The sequence below is a fragment of the Stegostoma tigrinum genome, chromosome 18 (assembly GCF_030684315.1).
Source record: "Stegostoma tigrinum isolate sSteTig4 chromosome 18, sSteTig4.hap1, whole genome shotgun sequence".
NCBI lineage: Eukaryota > Metazoa > Chordata > Chondrichthyes > Orectolobiformes > Stegostomatidae > Stegostoma > Stegostoma tigrinum.
In genome coordinates, this window is record NC_081371.1 from 47,040,721 (window position 1) to 47,067,779 (window position 27,059).

At 38.8% G+C, this 27,059-nt stretch overlaps 1 protein-coding gene across 15 annotated transcripts in view; it reads left to right on the plus strand.

Moving 5' to 3' along the window:
* The window catches only part of ppfibp1b (PPFIA binding protein 1b), a 152,895-nt gene that overhangs the window by 63,226 nt on the left and 62,610 nt on the right, over nt 1–27,059 (plus strand). For 5 of the 15 annotated variants that reach the window (XM_048548823.2, XM_048548826.2, XM_048548825.2 and 2 more), the window contains exons 4-11: nt 5,706–5,792; nt 7,168–7,281; nt 9,440–9,571; nt 10,898–10,999; nt 15,214–15,306; nt 18,494–18,586; nt 23,246–23,357; nt 24,527–24,559. In XM_048548823.2, the coding sequence (XP_048404780.1) occupies nt 5,706–5,792; nt 7,168–7,281; nt 9,440–9,571; nt 10,898–10,999; nt 15,214–15,306; nt 18,494–18,586; nt 23,246–23,357; nt 24,527–24,559 (766 nt within the window). The remainder of the gene's footprint in view (nt 1–5,705; nt 5,793–7,167; nt 7,282–9,439; nt 9,572–10,897; nt 11,000–15,213; nt 15,307–18,493; nt 18,587–23,245; nt 23,358–24,526; nt 24,560–27,059) is intronic. The other 10 variants (XM_048548830.2, XM_048548836.2, XM_059652505.1 and 7 more) reach the window with 6 other exon arrangements.

Here is a 27,059-nt window from a genome sequence, read left to right on the forward strand (position 1 = left end):
TCATAACTAAAACCTTCCAGACCAGGCAACTTCCTGCTAGACCACCTCAGCACCATCTCCAAAGCATCCATTGCCTACCTGCAGTGTGGCAACCAGAACTGCATACAGTATTCAAAATGTGGCCTAGCTAAAGTTTTTAGTACAGCTGTAACTTGCCAACTTTTATATTCGATGCCCTGGCCAATGAAGGCAAGCATGCTTTTTAGTTGATTGCATAGTGCCATCAGTAAGCTTAAGTTTTGCTATTTGGTGAATGCCTTTTAATAGTTGGCTGCCTTATTAACTTGAATGCAATTAGTGGCTAAATTATTGAAAGGATAGCTGTCCACTATGTCATCAATTTTGGTGCCATCCACAAACTTACAAACTATGCCTTCTGTATTCTCATTTAAATTGTTTATATAAATGACAAAAAAGTGGACCCAGCACTGATCCCTGTATAGCCAATAGTGAAGAAGGTTATGTAAGCTTACAAAGGGATTTTGATTAATTTTGGGCCAATGGGCAGATGGAGTTTAATTTCAATCAATGCAAGGTTAATGTGTGGACTGAGCTGCCACAGGAAGTGGTAAATGCTGGTACGGTTTCAACATCTAAAAGATATTTTGACAGGTACATGAATAGGAAAAGTTTAGAGGGTGTGGGCTAAATGCAGGCAAAAGAGATTAGTATGGGAAACTTGGTTGGCAAGGATGAGTTGGGCCGAAGGATCTGTTTCTGTGCTGTATGATGCTATGACAGTGGTCGAAATTGAGTTTAACTGAAGGAAATTATGGCTGATGCAAGACTGGATTTCAATGAGCAGTTAAGCAGTGCATGAAGAAGAAGAAACCTGCAAAGAATTGACAGCCTATTGTGGTGATAGCTGATCCATGTCTTCAGGCAGTGTCACCACAGGGAAGCATGTAAACAGAAGTGGATTAATAAAGGATTCGGTGGGTGGTTGCAAGGGAGGGAAGCCATTGCTGGAGGTTCACCTCTTACAATTGGAATTGTAAGGAAACTGTCAAGGGAAGGTACTTCTGCCCAAGGTAGACAAAGGTAGGTGTGAGTAGATAGGTCCTTGTAGAGCAGTGAAATCCAGCAAGCCTTTTGTTCCTGTATACCATAATTCCAAGCCCTGCTGCTATAAAAAGAATTTCAGAAAAGTTCAATGAAAGAAAAACTTCCCTGCTAAAAATGGTTTAAGGCCATTTTGTAGCAGAAACTCATGCAGTGTTTCACGGGATAGGAAAAGCGCTAATATTAACATGTACTCCAAAACTTTGACTCAATTTGTTTGCTTATGCACAATAAGAGCTTGAAATAAATTACAAATAGTAAATTGTGCTTTGTTTTAAATCTAAATACAATCCATACCCTTCCAATCTAGCCAAATCTTGTGTCTTTAAAACATTGAACCATTATACGTACTTTGTTCTGGTATTTTAATGTTCATTTGTGTCATTTTGCTGACTTGCCCAAATTGCTGTTTGTTTATAAATCTCTTCCAATATTGTGTCTAACTTGAGATATTTGTATTAGATTGAATTTTACAAATTTTGCACACCAAATGCAATTGGATATCAGTTGTTAAAATTAGATCAATTACCTAATCTTAAGTTAAAATATTCACCCTAATTTTAAATTCTTGGTTTCATAACAATAAAAGTCACAGCTGTAAGGATGATAACAGTCTATTCATTTTTTGAAGTTGTGAAAGTTTTGGTTGTGAGCAAGTTTACATGGTGACAAAGGTATACTTTTCCACAATTTGGTTTCTTAACTGGATATAGATAGAACATAGAACATAGAACAGTACAGCACAGAACAGGCCCTTCAGCCCACAATGTTGTGCCGACCATTGATCCTCATGTATGCACCCTCAAATTTCTGTGACCATATACATGTCCAGCAGTCTCTTAAATGACCCCAATGACCTTGCTTCCACAACTGCTGCTGGCAACGCATTCCATGCTCTCTCAACTCTCTGCGTAAAGAACCTGCCTCTGACATCCCCTCTATACTTTCCACCAACCAGCTTAAAACTATGACCCCTCGTGCTAGCCATTTCTGCCCTTGGAAATAGTCTCTGGCTATCAACTCTATCTATGCCTCTCATTATCTTGTATACCTCAATTAGGTCCCCTCTCCTCCTCCTTTTCTCCAATGAAAAGAGACCGAGCTCAGTCAACCTCTCTTCATAAGATAAGCCCTCCAGTCCAGGCAGCATCCTGGTAAACCTCCTCTGAACCCTCTCCAAAGCATCCACATCTTTCCTATAATAGGGCGCCCAGAACTGGACGCAGTATTCCAAGTGCGGTCTAACCAAAGTTTTATAGAGCTGCAACAAGATCTCACAACTCTTAAACTCAATCCCCCTGTTAATGAAAGCCAACACACCATATGTTTTCTTAACAACCCTGTCCACTTGGGTGGCCATTTTAAGGGATCTATGTATCTGCACACCAAGATCCCTCTGTTCCTCCATGCTGCCAAGAATCCTATCCTTAATCCTGTACTCAGCTTTCAAATTCGACCTTCCAAAATGCATCACCTCGCATTTATCCAGGTTGAACTCCATCTGCCACCTCTCAGCCCATCTCTGCATCCTGTCAATGTCCCGCTGCAGCCTACAACAGCCCTCTACACTGTCAACGACACCTCCGACCTTTGTGTCGTCTGCAAACGTGCTGACCCATCCTTCAATTCCCTCGTCCAAGTCATTAATAAAAATTACAAACAGTAGAGGCCCAAGGACAGAGCCCTGTGGAACTCCACTCACCACTGACTTCCAGGCAGAATATTTTCCTTCTACTACCACTCGCTGTCTTCTGTTGGCCAGCCAATTCTGTATCCAAGCAGCTAAGTTCCCCTGTATCCCATTCCTCCTGACCTTCTGAATGAGCCTACCATGGGGAACCTTATCAAATGCCTTACTGAAGTCCATATACACCACATCCACAGCTCGACCCTCATCAACCTTTCTAGTCACATCCTCAAAAAACTCGATAAGGTTTGTAAGGCATGACCTACCCCCCTCAAAGCCGTGTTGACTGTATTTGATCAAGCCATGCTCTTCCAGATGGTCATAAATCCTATCCCTCAGAATCCTTTCTAACACCTTGCAGACGACAGACGTGAGACTTACCGGTCTATAATTGCCGGGGATTTCCCTATTTCCTTTCTTGAAGAGAGGAATTACATTTGCCTCTCTCCAGTCCTCAGGTACGACTCCAGTGGAGAGCGAGGATGCAAAGATCTTCGCAAGTGGCGAAGCAATTGCATTTCTCGCTTCCCAAAGCAGCCGAGGACAAATCTGATCCGGGCCTGGTGACTTGTCAATCTTAATGTTTGACAAAATTTTCAGCACATCAGCTTCGTCTATCTCTATCCATTCCAGCATGCACACCTGCTCTTCAAAGGTTTCATTCACTACAAAGTTGGTTTCTTTCGTAAAGACAGAAGCAAAGAACTCATTTAGGGCTTCCCCTACCTCCTCGGGCTCCACACACAAGTTCCCTATGCTATCCCTGATCAGCCCTACTCTTTCTTTGACCATTCTCTTATTCCTCACATAAGTGTAAAATGCCTTTGTGTTTTCCCGGATTCCTTCTGCCAAGCCTTTCTCGTGCCCCCTCCTGGCTCTCCTCAGACCATTTTTGAGCTCCTTCCTTGCCTGCATGTAATCCTCTCTAGCTGAACTTGACCCTAGCTTCCTCCACCTTATGTAAGCTACCTTCTTCCTTTTCACAAGAAGCTCCACCGCTCTCGTCATCCAAGGTTCCTTAATCTTACCCCTTCTTGCCTGTCTCAGAGGGACATATTTACTCATCACTCCCAACAACTGTTCCTTAAACCGTCTCCACATGTCTATAGTTCCCTTACCATGGAACAACTGCTCCCAGTCCATGCTTCCTAACTCATGTCTAATCGCATCATAGTTTCCTCTTCCCCAATTAAATATCCTCCCATTCTGCCTAATCCTCTCCTTCTCCATAGCTATGTAGAATGTGAGGCAGTTATGGTCACTATCACCAAAATGCTCTCCCACCACAAGATCTGATACCTGCCCCGGCTCGTTTCCGAGCACCAAGTCTAGAATGGCCTCTCCCCTCGTCGGCCTGTCAACGTACTGCGTTAGGAAACCCTCCTGAACACACCTTACAAAAACAGCTCCATTCAAATCTTCTGCTCGAAGGAGGTTCCAATCAATATTAGGAAAGTTAAAGTCACCCATTACAACAACCCTACTGCGTGCACACTTTTCCAAAATCTGTCGACCTATGATTTCTTCAATCTCCCTGCTGCTATTGGGGGGCCTGTAGTAAACCCCTAACGAGGTGACTACTCCCTTGCTGTTCCTAATTTCCACCCATACTGACTCAGTAGGCAGATCTTCCTCGACAAAGGAAGCTTCTGTAGCTGTGATACCCTCTCTGATTAGTAGTGCTACACCCCCTCCTCTTTTTCCCCCCTCCCTATTCTTTTTAAATGTTCTAAACCCTGGAACATCCAGCAACCATTCCTGCCCATGAGAAACCCATGTCTCTGTTATGGCCAGAACATCATAGCACCAGGTACTGATCCATGCTCTAAGTTCATCACTTTTATTCCTGATACTCCTTGCATTAAAGCAAACACACTTTAACCGATCCCTTGGCTCCTTCCCAGGAAAATCCTTCCCACTAGCTGGTCTACCTCTTGCTACTGCCTCACCTGCATCAACGCTCACCTCTGGTATACAGCTCAGGTTCCCACCCCCCTGCCATACTAGTTTAAACCCTCTCGAACTACTACTATCTGTGTATTGGTCATGATCTCCTCCCCCCCCCCCCAAAAAAAAATCTACATAACAGATGGCTGTGTCCTTTGAATAATGCACTTTAAACAAAGCTTCACTTTGAGGAAATTGAATAAAATAAATATATATTTGTCTTAAAATATTTTCTCTTCAGCATTGTCATACCTGTTGCCAACAATAACTGCTGTCATTCTCTTGATGTAGTTATATAATCCTGTTTGGCAATCATGATTCCTCTACTTCAGTAGTTGTATTTCCAATTGTTCTTCTCTTGCACTTGCATACAACAGAAATCTGTTTCCCTCTTAATGCAATAATTGACCAATGACACGGTCGGCTGCTTCCATTTGGTGAATGCATATGTATGTAATGCATTTGTAGCGCAGAGGCAGTTAGTAACAGCAGAAACCTGCGATCCAGCATATAGTAAATATGGGATAACTGGCATCTGTTTGGAAACTCTACATACAGCCTCTTCCACAGAAAAGGGATGGACTGTGTTATAGCTGTGCACAGTACTTGAAGGGTGGATACAGTGATGTCGGTTACATCTTGATATCTGACATTCTTCTGTTGTGAGCCTACTAGAAATAATAGCAAACAAAGCGCGAGCTATGCTGCTGTGGGTTCTGATTCATTTAGCATTGGGCTGTATAAATTTTAAATACCATTTGATTTCTGTGTATCTAAATGCTCCCTTTCCTCAAGCCTACAGCAATGCTTTTTTATTCCAACTACTCCAGTGATTGCTTCTCCTTAGGACACACACCACTGTTGGTCAGTTCCATCATTTTCTGACCTCTAGATACTAATGATCTTTCCCTCAGAAAAGTAATTGTGGTAGCTGACATTTTTCTGGTGTTACACTGTATAACTGTAAATAAGAAAGCTAGCTGATTTTTGTAAACTTGCCCCTCCACAGACAAATGGCCATATCTCTGTCACCGGTGATGCATACCAGGATAGACTGGCACGATTAGAAGGAGATAAAGAATCCTTGGTTTTACAGGTAAGTAAAATTGATGCAGTTTTAAGTTGGTTTGAAGGTTTATGATTTCTACAGTAGTAGAAATGTGTGCATTCTAATTTATAAACGGGTAATAGGCACAGCTTGATATGGTACAATGCAGCTCAATACAACTATGCTGTATTTGGACAATATAAGCAGTGTATATGTATTTGTTAGGCTTTATATTGTAAAATACTTCACGTTCAGTTGAAAATCAAAATTAATGTAGGAAAGCTAAAGTAGCCTTGTGTGTATACACTACCTCAGCAGTTCCTGACTAGCTACCGCATTCTCAAGGGCAATTAGGGTGAGGAAAATGTTGATCTTGCCAATAATACTGTTTCCCAAGAATGAATATTTCAAAAGTAATTGCGTAACTTTTTGTTTTCATTTACTTTTGTATTTGTTCTAGCTTTTTCCTTTCCTGAGTTAGTATGCACATTTGTGCTGTTTTCAGTCCTTGCATAAACATGGTCATTTTCCTTTTAATGTGGTCATTATTGGCAAGGCCAGTGATGAAGAGATTGGTTCGTTGAGAACCAATTTGTGATTTGTCAGTCTAGAAAGTTGGCTGTTTTCTGAAATCTCCCTCCCTCCCTCCCAAACAAGTTCATTCATTCTCTGTGGAAACCTGCAAGCCGGTTTCAGTTGAGTCTTTTAGCACAGAGGCCATTTTTCCATACTTCATTCCATACTTATCAGGCAAGCGCCTGTTGAAATTAATTTGTTGTTGAAGTTTGAGTTCATAAAGTGTATGATTGAGCAAAGTCAAATATTAAAAATTTTTTAAACGTTTCAGTGAGAACTGTTCGCAAGAGCATGATTATTGTTAACTATCTCAAATTCTCTTAATACTCGACTGTTGAATTCTGCTTGCAAAGACATGTTGACTAAAATGTACAATTAAAATCCTTAAGGTATTTATTGTAATATATTTGTGTACTGTCAATTTCAGGTATGCTACACACCTTGCATTTATACCTGTCAAGGCATTACAAATAGCTAAGTCAGTTACAACATGTGGACAGTTGCATTTAAGTGCCACTTTAATATTCAGTATTACCATCAATTCACTGCTTAGATACAGCAGATTTCAACGTTGTAAAATGCAGTCGAATTTGAAACCAGCAGCTTGGTGGAACTAATGCAGAAGTATTTTAGACTCGAGCTTTTTAGGCATGGTGGAACATGCTTTGATCAGATTGCCAGAATAAACATGAAATTGTTTAATCAACAGGCAAGCTAGGTTTTGGTATTCTAAGTATGTGTAAAGTTTATTGCTATAATAACGAGCAAAATAGTAACTTACGGCACTTTATAAAGGTGGAGATATCCTTAAATGTTTCTGAACCAGAAGTTATACTTTGGTTCACAGGTGAGTGTTCTAACAGACCAGGTGGAAGCCCAAGGAGAGAAGATTCGAGACCTAGAGAGTTGTCTGGATGAGCACCGAGAGAAGTTGAATGGCACAGAAGAGATGTTACAACAGGTAGGTTTGGGATTGTTGAGAGCAAGAGTTTTTTTGAGATGAATTTCATTGGACTTTGAGATTTGGAATCTTCTAAATGAAGCAACATTTAAGAGTTCAAGAAGGACTTTTGTTAGGAGGTTACCAAACAAAGTAAATTGCAAATGGTCATTCTTGATTTTTATCACTGCAGTATCTTGAAGTATTGTATTCTGAAAGTGCTTAGTAATGCTGTTGAGAGGCTATGATATTTTCAGAGAGAATGGTATGGTCATTGTTAGCTTGAATACCTCTATCTTTGATTGCAATCAGAGTTTTTCGACAATGCATGCAGCTGTTGTTTAACATTCCCGTATCTATTAACACAGGTGTGACTGAAAGAAGAACCTTGAGATTCTAATTCAAGATATAGAATAGAATTAGATATAAAATAGGCTTTGGATCTGCAAGTTAATTTTATCACCCTGTTAATTGTTGAAAGTGCCATTGCTTCATTGTTGCTGAGTCAAAATAATGGAACTCGCTTCCTAACAGTACTGGTATACTCTCACTTCAAGGTCAGTAGCAGTTTAAGATGACAATTCAGTGCTACCTTCTCCAAGACAGTTGGGAATGGATAATAAATATTGGCCCAGGCAGTGATACTGATGTCACCTGAATGAATAAAAAAAAAATGTTAAGATGTGTTAGTTGTCTAAATTTGAAGATGTGCATAGAGAATTCCATCTAGTCACTGACAAGGCTGTTGGCTTTCCATACTATGCATGGGCATAATAAATATTTCAAGAAAAGTTGTGTGACATTTTTAGTAAGTACAGACTGGTCAGTTTAATACCGTGATTGTTAGGTTTTAAAAGTAATGATTGGAATGAGGGCTGAGTTGACTGAGGTGCTCGATTGGGATCGTTAATCTGGGCTAATTGGAGCACTGGCTGATAGATATAAACTGGGGATTCAGGGAGTCTCATTTGAGGGGCTGGCTGATCAGAGCCCATGTGCATTGTACATGTAAACAAAGGATGACTAGGTGACAGGATACCAGCCTTTATGCAGTTATTTTCAAAAACCAATTGGATAAATATAATCATATACTGAAAAAAGTTTGAGTTTGTTGAAGAAAGCCAGCGCAGATTTATAAAAGGCACATTGTATTTGATGACTGAATTTTTAAAAGAGAATTATAGTAACGTCGGTATGGTTTTTAAGGAAGCACTTAATGTACTGCATAACAGTTTTATTTTTAAAAAGTTGACGCTGGAAACCTGTTTCTCAACTGTGTTTTCTTGCCTTCTCACCATAACCTTTGATCCCCTTACTAATCTAGAACAACTGTCTTAAGTACACTCAATTGTTGAAGGAATGAGGGAGTTCAGCTGTGAGATTGAATTGGAGAACCCGAAATTCTCTTTGAAGCAAAGAAAGTTGAGGGTTGCTTGTGTAAATCAAAAGAAAAGCTGTTCCAATTACAAGAACTATGAAATAGATTTAAGGTTTTGGGCAAGAAATACAAGGGGAATGACTTTTTAAATGAATGGCAATGACCTAGAACTCATTGCCCACAAAGTTCATGGAATCACAGGCGATTTCAATAGGAAATTGGATATACAGCTGACAGAAATAAGGATATAACAGGGGAATGGGACAAAGTTAAATTGCTCTGCAAAGAGTCGGTATGACCTTGTTGGGCTGAATAGCCATTCCTGTGCCGTGATAATTGTCAATTATTTGATAATTTGAAAGAAAATTGTTTAAAAATTCTTCTGGTGCTGTCTTAGTATCTGGTTCAAACACACTAAACAATTTAAAATGAGCATCAATTAACTGTATTGGCTGAGTTCTGAAGCTGCTGACAATGAGAGCGCTGAATGGAATTATCCTGGTTTAATGACTATACCTTCATAAATGAATTACTACTCTGAATTTTCTCTCTTCCACCTTCTCTGATTTCACGATGTCATGAAAGTGTTTGACAGCTACTCAACAGAATGTGCTGGTGAAGAAGGCATTAAACTCAAAATAGATTTGACTCTTAGTTGCCAAACCATTTTTGAACAGAAATACCGATGATACTCAACTTCAAGCTATCTTCTCTGTGTATTGCAATTATGATATTTTATTCAAGTGGTGTACACAGACACCCTCGACGACAATAACAACACAGACACCCTTTTTGTTTCAGGAGCTCTTAAGCAGAACTGCACTGGAGACTCAGAAGTTGGATCTCATGGCTGAGGTGTCAAATCTAAAGATAAAACTGAATGCACTGGAAAAGGATAAGTTGGAATATGAGGAAAGGTATAAAGATACGGAGGTGAGACAAATAACATCTACCATTTTAATGCTGCAGAATATATCTTCACTTGAATTTCTCAAGTAAATTTACCTTTGAATTAAAAAGTTTCTTCTGCCTTTGGTAATTTGGGTTACGTAAGTACCTGTCCGTTCCTTCCTTGTTTTCTTTTTCCAATTTCCCTTCAAAGTCTGTTTTTAAGCCCTGCCACTTTCACTAATCTTAATTTGGAGCTCGGTTAGCATAATTGACTGGACAGCTGGCTTGCAATGCAGAGTGATCCCATCAACGTAAGTTCAATTCCCACACCAGTGGAGGTTATCATGAAGGACTCTCCTTCTCAACTTCTCCCCTTGCCCGAGGTGTGGTGACCACCTTCAGGTTTGAATCACCACCAGTTGTGTCTCTAATGATCCAGTAACACTGTGGTGACTTTTCCTTTTACTTCCATGAACGTTCTATTGTGCTTGCCTTTACTCTTCTTCATGTAGCAATTCTAAATGTTTTTAAAGAATTGTTTTAATTCAAAATACGATAAGCAAAAGATGTAGTGGGGCATAGCAGTTGAGCCCTACTCCAGGAAAGGACCAGAGGCAGCTTCGATTCCCATGTCAGATAGCCAGCTAGCTGTGCAGCTGCTGTTCTTGGATACCAAATGAGGACATGACTGGGCTTGACAGTAAAGCACCATTTGATTCCATAACAAGTACTACACCGGTTCACCTGAGCATTCTTATTCCAAAATTGAGTTTATAATGTCCAAACTGCAAAGTTGAATTCCTACGTTTACTGCAGAAATGATTGTTTTTAAATGTGAATGGATGAATGAGTAAACCAGAGTTTTAAACGTAAAGGGCCAGTTCTGCACTATCAATTTATAGAAGAATTAGACTGGTTTCTACAGCAGAATGCAGCTTTCAGGCAAAGTTTAGTCATAGATAATGGGAACTGTAGATGCTGGAGAATCTTAAGGTAACAAAGTGTGAAGCTGGATGAACACAGCAGGCCAAGCAGCATCTCAGGAGCACAAGTGTAATCGTAGTTGGTTTTGGCTGTGGATAAGTCCTTGATTGGTCTCCTTGTTATTGCCCACCATATGGACTATAAATAACAATAGATGTGACATTAATTGATATGCCTGAGAACGTTTTAGTTTCTAAAGCTGCAATATTTTCATTAAAGTCAGTGGAAATTTTGGTCTTGTTGCAGACCTTACAGCTAACGTTTTATCTAGTGTCTGTATTTTTGTTTTCAATTATTCAGTCAACGATTTCTTTGCTTCACTACTTGGTCTAGTCACTTCTTTTTTTCCTTGTTCTCTTATTTCATTTGCCTTGTATTCTGCAGTCATTGTTTAACCTAATAACAGAGCTGAGACAGCAGATGGAGACGGTGGAAGTGGAACTAGCATTATTCCAAGAAAAGAGGTCATGGTTTGGTGATCAAGAGGTGACTACATGACAGGATGCTCAATGGCATTAGCATTTTGGCCAATGTGTTATAGTGCATGTTTCAACTTGATTGCTACAAGGAGGGATTGAGGAAGAGGAGAAATTAAGGTTGCAGTCGAGCATCTTCAGTCCATCTATTGCTGCATTCTTTGCCCAATATTGCTGAATTAAGTACACTGTTAAGATTCAGTCTTTAACAAGATTATTGAGAAACATATGTAAATAAAAAACATTCAGGCCCTCCAGACTCCTCCTTATTCATGTGTCGTATAATTTGCAGCAACATGAATTCTACCCAACCGGCTAATCCCATTAGGGAGGTTCTGCAAAAATTTCTCTGTCCTCAACTGCAAGGTGTCCCCCACCTCTGCCACATGGAATGAAGCTGAAATATGTAAATTATGCATTCTACATTTATCAATGACGCAGCATTGTGTTCGTCTCAGAAGCTTGGCATACACTGCCAAGAAATATCATGTCATCAAATTGCAGGGGGCCACCTACAAATTTAAGTGAACCTTTGAAATAGCTGAGGGAAGTACCTATGTAATTAGATTTGTTTGCAAACATACTGTCAAATAAATGTGACACAATAACTGTGTAGATGTTTTTTTTTTCAATTTGTTCATACTTTACAATGGCCTGACCTTGCACGGTAAAAGGCATTGAAAACATTGGGAGTCAGCTCTGGAAAGATTTAGTTATCTCTTTCTGCTCCACATTTTGTCTTTGCATGAGCCTCCTATGTCATCAGTGCAGTAAGACAGTCTTCCATGTTTTCATGCACCACGTGAAATCTTGGAGCTTTATTACAACTTTTGTGTCTTCAGCCAGGGGTCAACAATGATAACCTGCCTTTCTTCTTTTAATCCATTTCATTTGCGTTCATGATCCACACCTCATGCTGGACATCATTTCAGGCAATTTTGTTATTTTCATACTGTATGGGTAGTGCATTGGACTTATCATAAATGGTAGCTTTTTGACAGTACCCATTTGAAGCAGACAATAACAATGGTATGTTCCTCACTTTGCTCACCATCGCATTGAATCGTCAAATGTTAAATCGTGACCAGGTAAAAAGACTGTATAACACATCAGGTTCATCCATACCAAAAATACCTTTTTGGTCTGAACTCCTTCAGGATATGGCTGAAAGTGGTGATCACTGCAGACTTGGCCATGAGTTCACACTGAAACATGTGACCTCATCAACCAATAGGCATCGTGTTGGGACATGTCAGGCATGCGCAAATTTGGATAATCCAGGTTTCATTCTGGAACTTCTGTGTATTGCAGGCATCCTTCTACAGAATTTCCAATTTTGCTGGCTGGAATGGCTGACTGCTTTGCAACTTGAGTTTGGGGTTATTCAAATTTGACTAATCATGAATTCACTGTAGTTTGCTAAAGTGTCTCTGTCATAATTCTTAAACCTCAGCTGTGTTCTTCAAAAGCTATTTGACCATGTAGATTTTTTTTCTTTTTGTCGCTGTTAATCAGCATATATTTTTGTCAGAGCCAACTCTTTTGCTTGAAGAAAGAAGATAAATATAATATGAAGTGTTGTTTGAAACCTTTGTTAATAGCCTAGATTAGATTCGTTTGCAAATATACTAATTTTATTCCAGTAATGCTTGCTCATTTTCTGAATATAAAAGCTGAGTCTTCCCTTGCCACTGCTTGCTCGCTCTTCCTACAAAAAAAATTATATTTCTGAACTCCTGCCATTTTTTTCCTCAAACAAATACCCAAAATTACAAAATGTGTTCTTGATACATCATGAAGTGCCCTTCACTTGTATTCTAATGCATGTTTAGCTTGTTCTAAATTCTTGTTACTGCCTGGGTGCAGCATTTTAGGTTAGAATTGAATTGTATGTAATGTTCTCTGAATTTAACATCCAGTGCAACAATTTGTTATTGGATAATTGAAGAAACAAGCAAAACTTGTATGTTTAAAACAAAGGCCCAAATTAGTGTCTTTCATTGCACAAGGTATAGAAATTCTACATCACAGGAAAATGCCCTTTGGCCTATCGGGTCTGCTAGTCAAAACAGGCATCCAACTATTCTAATCTCACTCTTCACTTGATCCATAGCCTTATATGCCTTACAAATGCACATCTAATTGCTACTTAAATGTTGAGTTTCCTTCACTTATTGTCCTCACAGGCAGACTATTCCAGACTTCCTCCAACATATCGTTTTTTCAAAAAAGTTTTCCTCTCACCCCTTCCAAATCTTCTGCCCCTTACCCAAAATCTATGCCTGCCTCCCCAGCTACCCACACTAATCAGTATACTTAATCAGACTATCATTATACTTCTGTAATCTAAAGCTATTCTCCTTACTATCTACCATCCCACTAATTTTTGTAACTTACAGATCACCTATCCTGCAATCGAGTCTAAATCGTTTATACATACCAGAAGCATAAAGGGCCCCAACAATGATACCTGCAAGACTCCACTGGACATTGGTTTCCTATCACAAAAACAGCCCTCTTTCCTGCCACTCAACTAATTTGCCAACTTTCACAGTGCCATGAGCTCTTACCTTTGCTATCAGTCACCAATGTGTGGGACCTTATCAAAAAAATTGGAAACTTTATTGAGAGTTTGGAAGAAATAAACCATGGTGCATTATAATCAGAATGCTCAGTTTCTGGCTGCATTGAGATTGAAGATTAAGCAGTGCCTTCTTGTTATTGCCTCATTTCTGTTTTCTATCACTCCCTCACCCACCCCATTTAGCTACTTCAATTCTTTTCTTTGCCTAATTTCTTTTACTGCCCCACGACTTGTTTGTCTTTCCGCATATTGGTGACATTGCCCTCTCTTATCCTTCAATGTGGTATCTATTTGCTGATTTTCCAGTGCTGAGCAATGAAATAGGCACAGAGCAACATTAGGCCTAGGAAGACAAATAGCAATGGAAAAACCTAGCTGGGCACTGGTAGAAACAGACAGGAAAGGTCTTGACAGTACAATAGGAAAAAGAGGGGATCTGTAGAGAGCACAATGGTGGCAGCAGTGGAAAATGACCATTTATTAACTATGGTGGCTTAGTAATAGTGGAAAATGCATACAAAGGGCAATTTGAGGCAATGGACAGATGAGTGACCTTGTCCAGGGAGCTGGTTAAAGTGGAGCAGAAAGTAAAATTTCTTTAATTACTCAAGTATAATAATGTGGGAACATGCTTCCTCACACAGTAAAAACATAGTTAATTGAGACTAGCCTTCACACCACCTGAGAAAGAAAGCTTGGAGGAATGGTGCCATCTAATATTTGGTACCTGGAAAGTGAATATGATGGTTAGTCCATGCATTGAATATTCACCTTTTACATTCAAACTAGAAGAATCTGTACGTAACCCTCGTAGAAGGTAAATGCATATCTGAAAAGTTCCAAGCATTTTTTTTCTTGTCCTTCCATTCAAGTATTGTGCATTTATACTAACAAAGGTTCGTAAGTTTGAGAAATCTGGCATACTTGGCCTACCTTTTTCCATTGAGAACCTTTGTGTATTACAAATGGGAATATTAAATGCAGAAGTAAATGGACTGTTTGGTATTCAATTGAATCCAATTGTAGTGATTTTAATGTACAAAGTTTTTATACATCAGAATGTCCAACTTTGTGACAATTTTATATTCCCGTTCTTTATTTTTTATTCAAGACTAACCCTGGGAAATAGTGTTTGCTTAGATTGTGCTGTTCTTATACTTGAGAAACCCAGAGCCCTTTGAAATTTTATGCATTGCACGGCAGTAGGAACTCTGCATACTTGCATGGTTGATGTAATCTAATTAACATATCCCAAGATGTTAAAGTACTCCCCTATAATTTTATACTTTTGCTTGTTGCTGGATCCATTCTAACTTAGCCGGTTAATATGTCTCAACCCCATCAGTTTAGTTTTATTTATACAAGTAGGTTTCTTGGTAAGGTTTAAACAGCAAATTCAAAGTTGACTACGAAATCAGTCAATGCTCTGTGTAAAATAACTTCTGGCTGAATTGGTGCCTGACATTTTAGAAATCATTTCATTTTCCATGGGTAATAGTTCAATAATTATGTTTGTATATTGGAGATCTTCAAAAGAATTTTGAATTTTGTTTGCATTTTACAATTTTACAGCTGCATTACTGAATAATTATGATCAGTTGATTTGTATATGTAAATTGAAACTTTGCTGTTTGTTTTAGGGGTTATTTCAAGAAGTTAATGATCTGAGAGTAAAAGTGGTTGAAATGGAAAATGAAAAAATTCAGTTTGAAAAGAAACTGAAATCAACCAAGGTAGGAAGATAGATAAATAAAGAAGATAATTAAAGTAAATTTCATTGTGCTGTCAAGGGGGGTGCATTTGAATTGGTTCATTGCTCCTGGGATATGGAATGTGACTTTCATTTTAAGGCAGTTGAAGCAGTGGTCAGAGGAGTGGCCCAGTACAGGGAGCTGATTGAAGTGGAGCCTAAAGTAAAATTTCTTTAATTACTCAAGTATAATTGAATGGGAACATACACAAAGTAAAAAAAATAATTAATTGAAACTAGCCTTCACACCATCTGGGAAAGAAAGCTTGGAGAAATGGCGCCATCTAACATTTTGATATCTGAAAAATGAGCATGATGGATAGTCCATTTATCGAATATTCACCTTTTCCATTCAAGGAAGAAGAATCTGTATGTAACCCTCGTAGAAGGTAAATGCCTATCTGAAAAGTTCCAAGCATTCATTTTTTTTGTCCTTCCATTCAAGTGTTGTGCATTTATACTATCAAAGGTTCATAAATTTGAGAAATCTGGCATACTTTACCTATCGTATTATCCATTCAGAACCTTTTGTTTCTGCCTCTTTACCCAAGTTCCACCCTCTCATACAGTATTTCCTTTCCTAGCCATGAACCTCTGCTGGTAAACACCTAATAACTGTACAATGCAGTGCCAGTGCGGGTGTTTGGTGAGCCCACCATGAGATGCGAAAACATAAATGGCTCTACAATGATTATAGTGGGTGCATTTTAGAGTGCTTGTTTCTTAAGACTTGAAATCTAAGTCTTCAGTCTTTAAATTTGGATTACAGGTACGTTTAATATTTACTGAGGTTTATATTTATAGGCAGTGGTAGTAATAACGTAACTGGATTCGTAATACAGAACTCCATGTTAATGTCCTGGCGTTAAGGTTCAGATCCCAATATAGCAGATGAAGTTCAAATTCAATAAAAATTTGGAATTAAAAAACCAGTCTAAGGGTGACCATGTCAATTGTCATTAAAAATACATTTGGTTTACTAATATACGGAAGGAAATCTGGTATCCTTACGTGGTCTGGTCCTCATGATTCCATACCCACTGTAAGGTTAACTTCTAACTGCCCTGTGGGTAATTGGAGATGGGCTATAAATGCTGGCATAGCTAGTGATGACCAAATCCTGTGAAGCAATTCTTTAAAAAAAATCAGTTATTGTGCCTGTAACAGGATACTACGATCTGAAACCAGCCTGTAAATCGCATGATTACACATAATGACATTTCCAGATAAAAGGAAATTAATTGAGGCTTCTTCTGTCTCCTGCACTGGATTATTCCAGTTTTGGAAATAAAGGGTGGGCTTAGTTTGAATGATCATGTTTTTCCTTTCCTGAAGTCATCACTGGCTAATACAAAAGTATAAACTGTTTTTCTATTTTGTCTTTTATTTACCTTTAAAACATTCCTTTGTAAACTTGTAGGAGCATTTAAAAGTACCATCCACTAAATGATGATTACATGCTAAACAGATAGGAAGTGGAAACATTTACAAACCAATTCAGAATCCTCTATACGCTTAATTTGGTTGCGTTCATTGAATACATGTTATTTATATTTGGTGAGCTGAGTGTTTATTTTCCTTAATGTACAGGGGCTGCTTTTTTTCTGTACACAATCTAAGCAGCAAGGCAATGAAATTGAATGACCCACGATGCATTGCGAGGCATGGCTTTGTAGGGCATGGGGAAAATTTCACCTCTAAGGTGTCAGTGGTATAATTTTAATTCAGTCAGTTTTTGGGTAATGTAGCCATTCTATTGGAGTACAGAATTGCACCATCTAGTGGTGATCATTCTAGATTACATAGTTAGTAGCTTATCTTCAGCAATGTCCTTGAAGTTAGAAACTCATGCAAAGGACCAAATGGAATGAATGATGCGAGACAAGTTAGTTGTTCCACATGGGTGTTAGTACTGAAATTAGTGATATTCTGATGTGGTTGATTGTAAATTAAGTGTAGAAGTTTTGAGCTTGTCAGTAAACCCATTACAGCTGTAGAATCTTTGTGCCTGTATTCCTGTATGCATCATTGAGTAAGGTCCGGCTTTAAATCTGGTTTTATGCTGCAATAATTCAGTATCGGTGTGGCTGAAAACCATTTCATGCTGTTTTGTATTGCCATCAAGTGGCAACATGCACGTCATTGAATAGCATCAAGAGTCCTGGTTTCTATTCCACAGTCCTTCTGTGTTATGGGAAATTTCTTAATCAAAACCTGATGAAATGTGGCTGATTACAAACTGGAATCTGTTATGTAAGCAATCTGCTCTTGATTTAATTTTACTTTTCCTGCACATTGATTTGTTAGAAAACATCTTAGCTTTTAGAATAGCATGTATTAGCCCAGGTGAAATCCAGTTTACAAATATGGAAGGTCACATTCTAGTGCAGAAAAATGGCTACTTATTTCCCATCTAATTACTTGCATACAGTTGAGTGCTAGTGTTAACTTGTTACATTGTTGGAAAAAATTTAATCGTTAACACTCAAACTTTATATTCTCCAGAAGAGTTTTTACTCCAATCGAACAAATCCAGGAGTGTTAGTATGTTAACACCCTAAATAAATCGAAGGTTTCTGGAATAATCCCATAGAGTTAACCGGAGTAATTCCATTACTGTGAGAGTTTGATGTACCTTTTTTTTAAAGAAAGATACAAAGATCCTGTTGACTAACTTTTATCTTCCCTTCTGTTCCTTCCCTAATTTTATCTTAGCATTTTTAAATGATAAACTTCCCTATGTTGCAGTGTCTCCTTCTAATCCATTTGTCCATATTGCATCTGGCACCAACCATTAATAGACGTAGTCTGTAATGGGATGATGGCTAATGTTGAAAGTTGTTTTGATGACTAATTACTTGACTCAGTTACTTCATTTAAAAAAAAACAAGTTTTGTGGACCAATGTCCAATAGAATTCATTGATGAAAGCCCAAAGATTGCAATTTCAGGAATGAAAACCATTTGTTTCATGAGCCATAATGAAAGAACGGTGCTCTGCTTGCATTCTTGTGCTCTAATTCTAGAGTAATACATGATTTTGTACATAATTAAAGAATTACAGTTCTGCACATAGTGACAAGATGTTTATGAACATTGTATCTCAGCTACTATAGCTTTGCCTCTTTCAGCCTCTAGCTTTCTGTTTTTGTATTCCTTCATGCCTACCAGTCATTAATGGCAAAGCTCTCTAGCCTGAAAATCAAGGTTGGTCAGATGCAGTACGAGAAGCAGCGAATGGAGCAAAAATCTCAAGCAGTGAAGGTGTGGTGGGTTTTGGCTTACTGGTAAAGCTGTGCTGTTACTTCTGTCTGAATTGTTTCTGTGTGCTAGTATGACCGTAATATGTGTGCCTGTGAAAAGATTAATGCAAAACCAAATCCATCAATTAAAATAATCTTTGCATGGCTCTTTGTTTTCCTCTGTCTGTATTTTTGCACAGCTTTGTATTTGGTAGTATCTGCAGGTTTTCTTTGTGTAAAAAAAAAAGTGAGCATTTTGTAGCAAGTATGGAACTTGCAATCCCTGTTGTGACACCAGTCTTTTCCAGCATGCAGTGCTTTTAATATGTTGTTACAGTTAGTATTTGTAAAGGTTAAACAAAGGCTGGATGAACAGTTTGTCAAGCTTCACCTGTAGTTCTGGCAAACATTTTTGCATAGTGCCTGTACGTTTTTATATTGATCTTGGTCTATATTCATTCTGCTTGCATGTTGATGTTATTTTGCAAAATTGTTGTAATTTTGAAAAGTAGTTTGATTTCATCCAGTGAGTAACTTACTCCATTTGAATTAAAGATTATTTAATTTTAAAATACAGTAGATGGATAACGAGTTTGTGTTGTCATAAATATGTTCCTAGATGAATCGTTCTCCATTATAAATTTTTATTGTGCAGTTTACTTTGTGCAAGAAAATGATTAATTTTAAAAAGTCTCCTAATTCATTCAGGCTTGTTTTTTTTCCCCCTAAGTGTCGTACTCTTATGCTATTAGATTTCAGGCCAGAATTAGCTATCTTTAACACTATCTGCAGTTGGGGTGGGCAATAAGTTTTAACGTTGCTTGTGATGCCCACAATTGAGTGTTTATCTTTAAGAAGTGAATGAAAGTGCCTAAAAGAAACTGTGAAAGAAAATGTTTTTATTTAATAGATATGGTTGGATACCTTTTAGCTAATAAATCTTTATGGACAGAATACAAGAATGTGAATAGGAAAGTGAAGGGGAAAAGTAAAATACCTCTCTCTGAACAGTCAAGCCACTTACTCCGCACTTAATATTCAGCTTCAGATTTTGAACTCACTCCCATTCGTTCCCTGTCTTTTAGCTTTACTTATACATTCACTCACCATGTCCTCTCTCCCCTCCCTCAACTCCAGTGGGACTGTCTGTTTTTTCCAGTCTAGCAGTTAGTCACACCATTGTTCCGCTATACTCACATTCCAAGCACTTAATCCGCACTACGTGCACTCTCCCCCAGCACTCCCCACATTCCTCCAATCATTCTCTAAATACTGCCTCCTCCACACTTCAAGTCAGCTGTAATGAAGAATCATCTAGATTCGAAGCATTAGCTTGGTGTCTCTCCATGGATGCTGCCTGATCTGCTGTGATCTCCAGCATTTTTTGTTATCAGTACAGATTCCAGCATCTGCAGCCATTTGCTTCCACCATGTACTGTGCTGCCTGGTTGCTGTAATGGTAGCTTCCTGAGATCACACAAAATGGAAGGAAAAAAATCATTCAGCCAATCTACTGGAGCTGTTTCTCCCCAGCTCCAGGCAATCAAACAAGCCCTACACAGCAATGAAACAGCATTAGACTGCACAGCCTGTGTCTCATCCCCAAATAGATACAGCATTGACCTGCTCAGAGTTACAAAAGATAACTTACAAAATGTTGACTGCCTTCAAAGTTCAAAGAATGCTTATCCTTATCAGTCTTCATTACGAGGCATTGGTGATGATCTGTAGGACTTAGCAAGCACTCAGGCTTATATCAAAGCCCACTAACTTAATTAGTCAAGTGTTAAATAGTGGAGTACAGCCTGTATAATAGCAACAATTAGTGTGACTTCAGGTGAACAAGATCCAATCTGTTAGTCTTATTTCATTTTCTTGTGTGCTTTGAACTTCTGAAAGATTTGTATATTGTTCTGTATAAAAGCCTTTGTTATTTTAATAGCCAATGATTTTAAAAACTGAGCTGGATTAGAGGTTAGTCAAGAATTACTTTTGGGAGGTGTAAAGTTGACTTGGAAGAATTGATTTTGGATACATCTTTGGTTAGTACGTTCGAGCTACCCTTAATCTGATAATTGAAACTAATTGCAGGTTTATGGAGTTAAGTGTTGGAGAAACACTGTCGGTTTCGCAGCACGTGTAGAAGGAAATATTAATGTTTAAAGCCCAATATGACTACTCCAGATCTGAAAGAGCTGGAAAAGTGATAAATTTTGTAGTATTTTTAAAAAGGGGAAGGTGGAGCAAGTGGGACAGATGATAAAGATGTCCCAGTGCAAAAGGCAAAGAGAGTGCTGATTTGTTAAGATATTTCTTTGGATGAAGAGGTGTTTAGGATCAGAAAATAATTTGACTCTACTGGGAATAGACCCATGCAGGCAAGACGTTTAGGGGGCGATTGTCTTGGGGGTGGGGATGGAGTGAAGTTGGTCACTGCTGTGTCCTTAAGACTTTAAACTGTCTGGTTAACGGTGAGGGCAATAATGGCGAAGTTAGATACAGAGTGATTTTTCAGAAGAATATAGATCACCACTTGGCTGATCTGACGACTTCTACTGATATGTAAACAATTACATGTAGACACGTGTAACCTTTTTTCCTTTTGAATGGGTTTGAGTTGGCACAGGAGACTTGGAAACGTCTGGGTGACAAATGGCAAGGTACACTTACACCACAAATGCCAGGCTATGACCATCACCAACAAGAAACAATCTAACCACTGCCCCTTTGTATTCAATGGTGTTACCTTCATTGAATTCCCTAATCTCAACATTCTTCGGTTACCATTGACCAGAAACACATCCTTACCTGCCACATAAATACAATGGCTACAAGAGCAAGTCAGAGGCTGGGAATACTGCAGCGAGTAACTCGCCATCTGATTCTCCAAAGCTTGTCCACCATCTACAAGGCAATGGAAGACTCCCCACTTGTCTGGATTTGTGCAGCTCCAGTAACTCAAGAAGCTTGACACCATCCAGGATAAAACGGCCTACTTGATTGGCACCACATTAACAAACATCCACTCTCTCCGCCACCAGCACTAAGTAGCAGCAGTGTGTACTATCTACAAATGTACTACAGAATTTTTCTATGTTCTATGTAAATCACTTCCAAACCCACAATCATTTCAATCTAGAAGGAAAAGGGCAGTCAATATATGGGAGCGGCATCACCTGCAAGTTCCCCTCCAAGCACGTTATCCTGACTTGGAAATACATTCTATCCTGGAATTCCCTCCTGAATCACAGCAGGTGGACTGCAGTGGTTCAAGAATGCAGCTCACTACCACATTTTGTATGGGTAACTGTGGACAGGCAACAAATGCTGGCTTGCCAGTGTTGCTCATTCCACAAATGAATTTTAAAAAATGGTATTGTTAGAATTTTTACTTAATATTATAATATTACAGTAACCAGTTAAAACAAAATGATAGATATTGTCAAGCAGTAAATAGACACATGCATTTTGGTGAGCACTTATTACCTTTGCTCAGATTCTACTTCAAGAGCCTTGTTTAATTTTGATAACTAATCACCCTTCAGATGATGTGTGCAATATATAGACTGGAGAGGTTGGTTAACAGAACAATAGGATGGCTTCTAGGTCTGTAGGGCTATATGCAAATTGGAAGTATTAGAAGCTGCAGCTGTTTGATCTGGAGAAGCTGGTTAAGGGTAAGACCTGGCCAGTGTGCAAATTGTACAGGTAAGTAGCACCGTAGTTCCTACCAATAGGCATGAGTTTGGTGAGAAATTTTAAAGCAGGTGTTGTAAGAGAGACATTTATTGAAAAGTAAACATTTGCCATATTCTTCCAAACAAATAGTGAAATCAAACACAAGATGCGTCCAAAATGCACAGGTGTTCTGGTCTTGACAGCATGGTAGAAAAACAAGCTTCAGTGGAATGCATTAATTTCTTGTCCTGGACTGTTTTTTTCGTTTTGATTTGAAATAAATAAATCTGAATTCTTAGTTACTGGGAAACATAGTGAACACCGTTACACTCAGTTGAATAAAAAAAGTTTATGGTGTCACTGCCTTGGATGCAGTTCCAAGACTTCTCAGTTAAATGACCTGCTTGACAGACATGAAAATTAGTCATATGATGTAAACTAAAGTAGTGTTGGCCAAAATCCATTTATTGGGAAAACTGTGTACCAGGCATTTGAACCTGTATTTTTGCAATATTAGTGGAACATTGTCCTGAGAATTTGATGCAAGCGGCCTTCTGAATTTTGACTTTGGAGCATGTGTGCTATTAATTTCTTTGGTTAAGAGCCAACCTTTAAGTTTATGTAACACCACATAAATTCTTGGCGGTATGAGGTGGAGAAGAGATGCTAAAGAATGACCTAGACTAATTTATCTTGCTCAAATTACATTGCCATCTGCTATTGATGATTGGCATTAGAGAAAATACCATTCGAGCCTGTGCTCTGAAATATCCCACTCAGGAGTTGAGAACAATCTTGGGGAAGTAGAAATACATTTTCCATCATTTAATGTTAGTCAGAATAAAGTTAAATTTTGCTTGTAGCAGGTGCTATATCATGAGCCCACGGTTCCAATGTGAAGAGAAGACCAGAGTACTCGTGAGCTATCTAAAAGACCATAATTATGTATTCTTTTGTACGTTGCAATTACTGCTTAAGATATTACACTTTTGTTACAATGTAGGATGAGCTGCTGCAGCTGAAGGAACAGTTGGAACAGAAAGACGCTGAGATCAAGAGGCTATGTTCTGAAATGAGTTTCAAAACTGAAATGGATGAAAGTGACACTGGGGCAGGTAAGATGTGGACTTTGATCATCTGTGCAAAAGTTTGGAGATGATTTGACTTTGCTTATATCCTAATAACAGCGATTCCTTCCTCTATCTTGAATAGAAGATTTTAAAGCCAAGCATGGCACCTCCAGTTCATTTGTTTTTGCTGTATTTTTTTATTCAAGCTTGTGATGTAGAATAGAGTCATAGAATTATACAGCATGGAAACAGGCCCTTCAGCCCAAACTGTCCATCCTGACCATGGTGCCCAGTCTGCTAGTTGCAATTGCTCATATTTGGTCAGTATCCCTCTAAACCCTTCTCATCCATGCACCTATCCAGATCTTTTCTAAGTGCTGCTCTTGGACCTGCCTCAAACACTTCGTCCAGCAGCCCATTCCATATACGCACCAATATCTGCATGATAAAGTTCCCCCTCAGGTCCTGCTTAAATCTATCCCCCCTCATCTTAAACCTATGCCCTCTAGTTTTCAGTTCCCCATCCCTGGTAAAAAGACTACATGCATTCATCCTATCTATGCCCCTCGTGATTTTATGCACAAGGCCCTACATTACTTGTTAATATCACTTAATATGTTAGAGGTCTACTGTATAGTTCATCTTCGCACTTTTTTTTCCCTGCTGTTGTCATGATTTTGGGATCCTTCCTTAAATTTTTTCATAGGGTATTTGATTGAATTTTTTTCTTTCCATTAAAGTTTCCCAACCTTCTATATGTGCCATCTTTTATTTAGCCCATTTGAGTTGATTTTGGAGGAGTTTTGCCCAATGTGCTCAAAGATCTGTGGTGGAAAATTGGCCTTTGGTTACATGAATACCCATGGCAGAAACCCATGACTTAAGTATATGTCTTTCTTGAATTGAGATGTAACCAATGACCGTATGTTATAAAGGCATGTGTCATGGAATCATAGAAAGCTTATGCAAGAAAAGGAGGCCACTTAGTCCATTGCCTGCTTGCTGAAAAACAATTTCAAACCATGCACAGTTTGTCCTGTTCTTATCCTGCATGGGGCTTCTGCATTTTGGAAACATTTTTCAGTGGGTTCTGAAGCAATTGTAAATATTCATATACATAGTGTGATTTTAAATGTACCCTTTGTTTCATAAACTAACAGACTACTTTTTTTCTTGAATCTGCATTACGTGACTTGTGTGAATTTCCTGCACAGAGGAAAGTTATAAAAAGAAGCTGAAGGAGAAAAGTAAGGTCTTGGTATCTTGTTTTGTGAATATATACTGATTGCATCCAGATGCCTATGGGTGATGATATGCTACCCATTTGCATCAATTTGCATGCTTGACTAAGAAATCCCCTAAACCACCTATCTTCATCTGTAATACTGAGTTGTAGCATTGGAGTAAGAAGTGGAAATTGAGCTGCCTGGGGAGAGTGGATTTATGCATCCTCTACAAAATATGATTTTTGGATTTTAAATTAAACATGCGCTTGTTTCTGAAGTCCTTACTAAGACCATGGTTGTCATTGGATGGGGTTTAGCAGGAAGGAAAATAAAGAATAATTGCGTAAGTACTCTGTTTATGCCTCCGATTTGATGATGTGTAAGGAGGCCTTTTAAGGTAATGGAGCTATACGGATCAGTGACCATCACTTGATAGAAATTACCCTGCATTTTGAGATGCAGAAGCTAGATAAGATGTAACAATATTATAATTTAAGAAAAGCTAACTAAGGTATGGGGGAGGAGCTGGCCAGAGTTGATTGAAAGGCGGGGGACTAACAGGGATGACAGTGGAACAGCAATGGCAAGAGTATTTGGGGTAATTTGGGAGGCACAGCTGAAATTTATCCCAAGGAAGAAACAGTGTATTAAGTGGAGAGTGAAGCAACCATGGCTGATGAGAAGTCAGGGATATCATAAAAGCAAAAGCATACGATGTGGTAAAAATTAGTGGGAAGCTAGAGGATTGGGAAGCCTTTAAAAACCTGTAGAGAATAATTTAATGCAGGAACAAAAATAGAAGTTGCTGGAAAAGCTCAGCAGGTCTGGCAGCATCTGTGAAGAAAAAAATTAGAGTTAACATTTTGGGTCTGGTGACCCTTACTCAGAACATAGTTGAGTTTTTGATCCTGATTTACAGCATCTACAGTTCTTTCGGTTTTTATTTGATAACTTAATGCAATAAGGAGACAGAAGATAAATCATGAGGGTAGGCTAGCTAGTAATATAAAAGATAGCAGGAGTTATTTTCAATATCTAAAAGGCAAGAAAGAAGCAAGAATGGACATTGGACCACTGGAAAAGCAGTAATAGGGAACCAAGTAATGGTGGAAGAACTGAACAAGTACTTTGCATCAGTTTTCACATTACAAGACACCGGCAGCAAACCAGATTTTGAGTGAGATCAGAGGTGAGTATTGTGGCCATCACCAAGGAGAAAGAAAAACTGGAAGATTTGAAGGTGAATAAATCACCCAGACCAGCGAGACTATAACCTGGAGCTCTGAAGGTGATAGCTGAGAAGATTGTAGAGACATTGGTGATCTTTCAGGATTTGCAGAATACTTGGAGTCAACACAGTTTCGTCAAGCGGCGGTCCTGCCTCAAATCTATTGAGGACGTAATAAGCAAGTTAGACAAAGGAGAGTTAGTGGACATGATCTCTTTGAATTTTCAGAAGACCTTTGACAAGGTGCCACAACTGACTGCTAAATAAGATGAGACCATAGTGTTAGGGACAAGCAACTGGCACGGATAAAGGACTGGCAGGAGGCAGAGAGTAGGCCTAAAGAGGTCTTTATCACGATTGCAGCCAGTGACGAGTTAAGTTGCACAGGGATCTATATTGGGACCACAACAATTCATGTTATACGTTAACAATCTGGATGAAGGAACTGAGGACTTTGCTGCTAAGTTTGCAGATATCACAGTGAGATCAAAGGGTGAATTGTGTTGAGGAAGTGGGGACGCTGCAGAGGGACTGAAGTGGAGAGAGCTGGTTTAAAAAAAAGTAGCAAATGGAATATGATTTTGGAATATGTGAAGCTTTGCACTTTGGTCAGAAGAACAGAGGCGTAGAATGTTTTCTAAATAGACTTTGAAATCTGAACCGTGAAGGGATTTGAGTTCTAGTTCATGATTCTGTTCAGGTTAAATGCAGGTCCAGTGGCAGTTAAGAAGGCAAATGCAGAATAAGCATCCACTTCAAGAGGGTTAGAATATAACAGCTGCTGAGGCTGTACAAGGCTCTGGTTAAGTTGCATTTGGAATGTTTTGAGCAGTTTTGGGCCTTGTATATAAGGATGGATGTTCTGGCATTGGAGGTGGTCAAGAAGAGGTTGACAGGAATGATTCCAGGGACGAAGAGTTGAAGGCTTTGTGTCAATGGTCAGTAGTGTTTGGAAGGATGAGGGGAAATCTCACTGAAACTTGCAGAATACTGAGAAGCCTGCATGGAGTGGACAAGATGTACCACCTTGTAAGACAGACGATAGCACTGAGAGGGTTGTTAATCTGTGGAACTCATTGTCACAGAGGGTTGTGGAGGCTAATTCATTGACTGTATTTAAGACAGGTTCTTGATTGGCAAAGAGATCAAAGGATTACAGAGACAATGGGTTTGAGAAACATATCCACCATGATTGAATGTGGAGCAGACTTGATGACCTTGCTTATGCTCGTTTATTTGAAGCATCTGAAAATAGAAAGATAGTCTTTGGGTTCACGGTGCTAAATAGCAGTT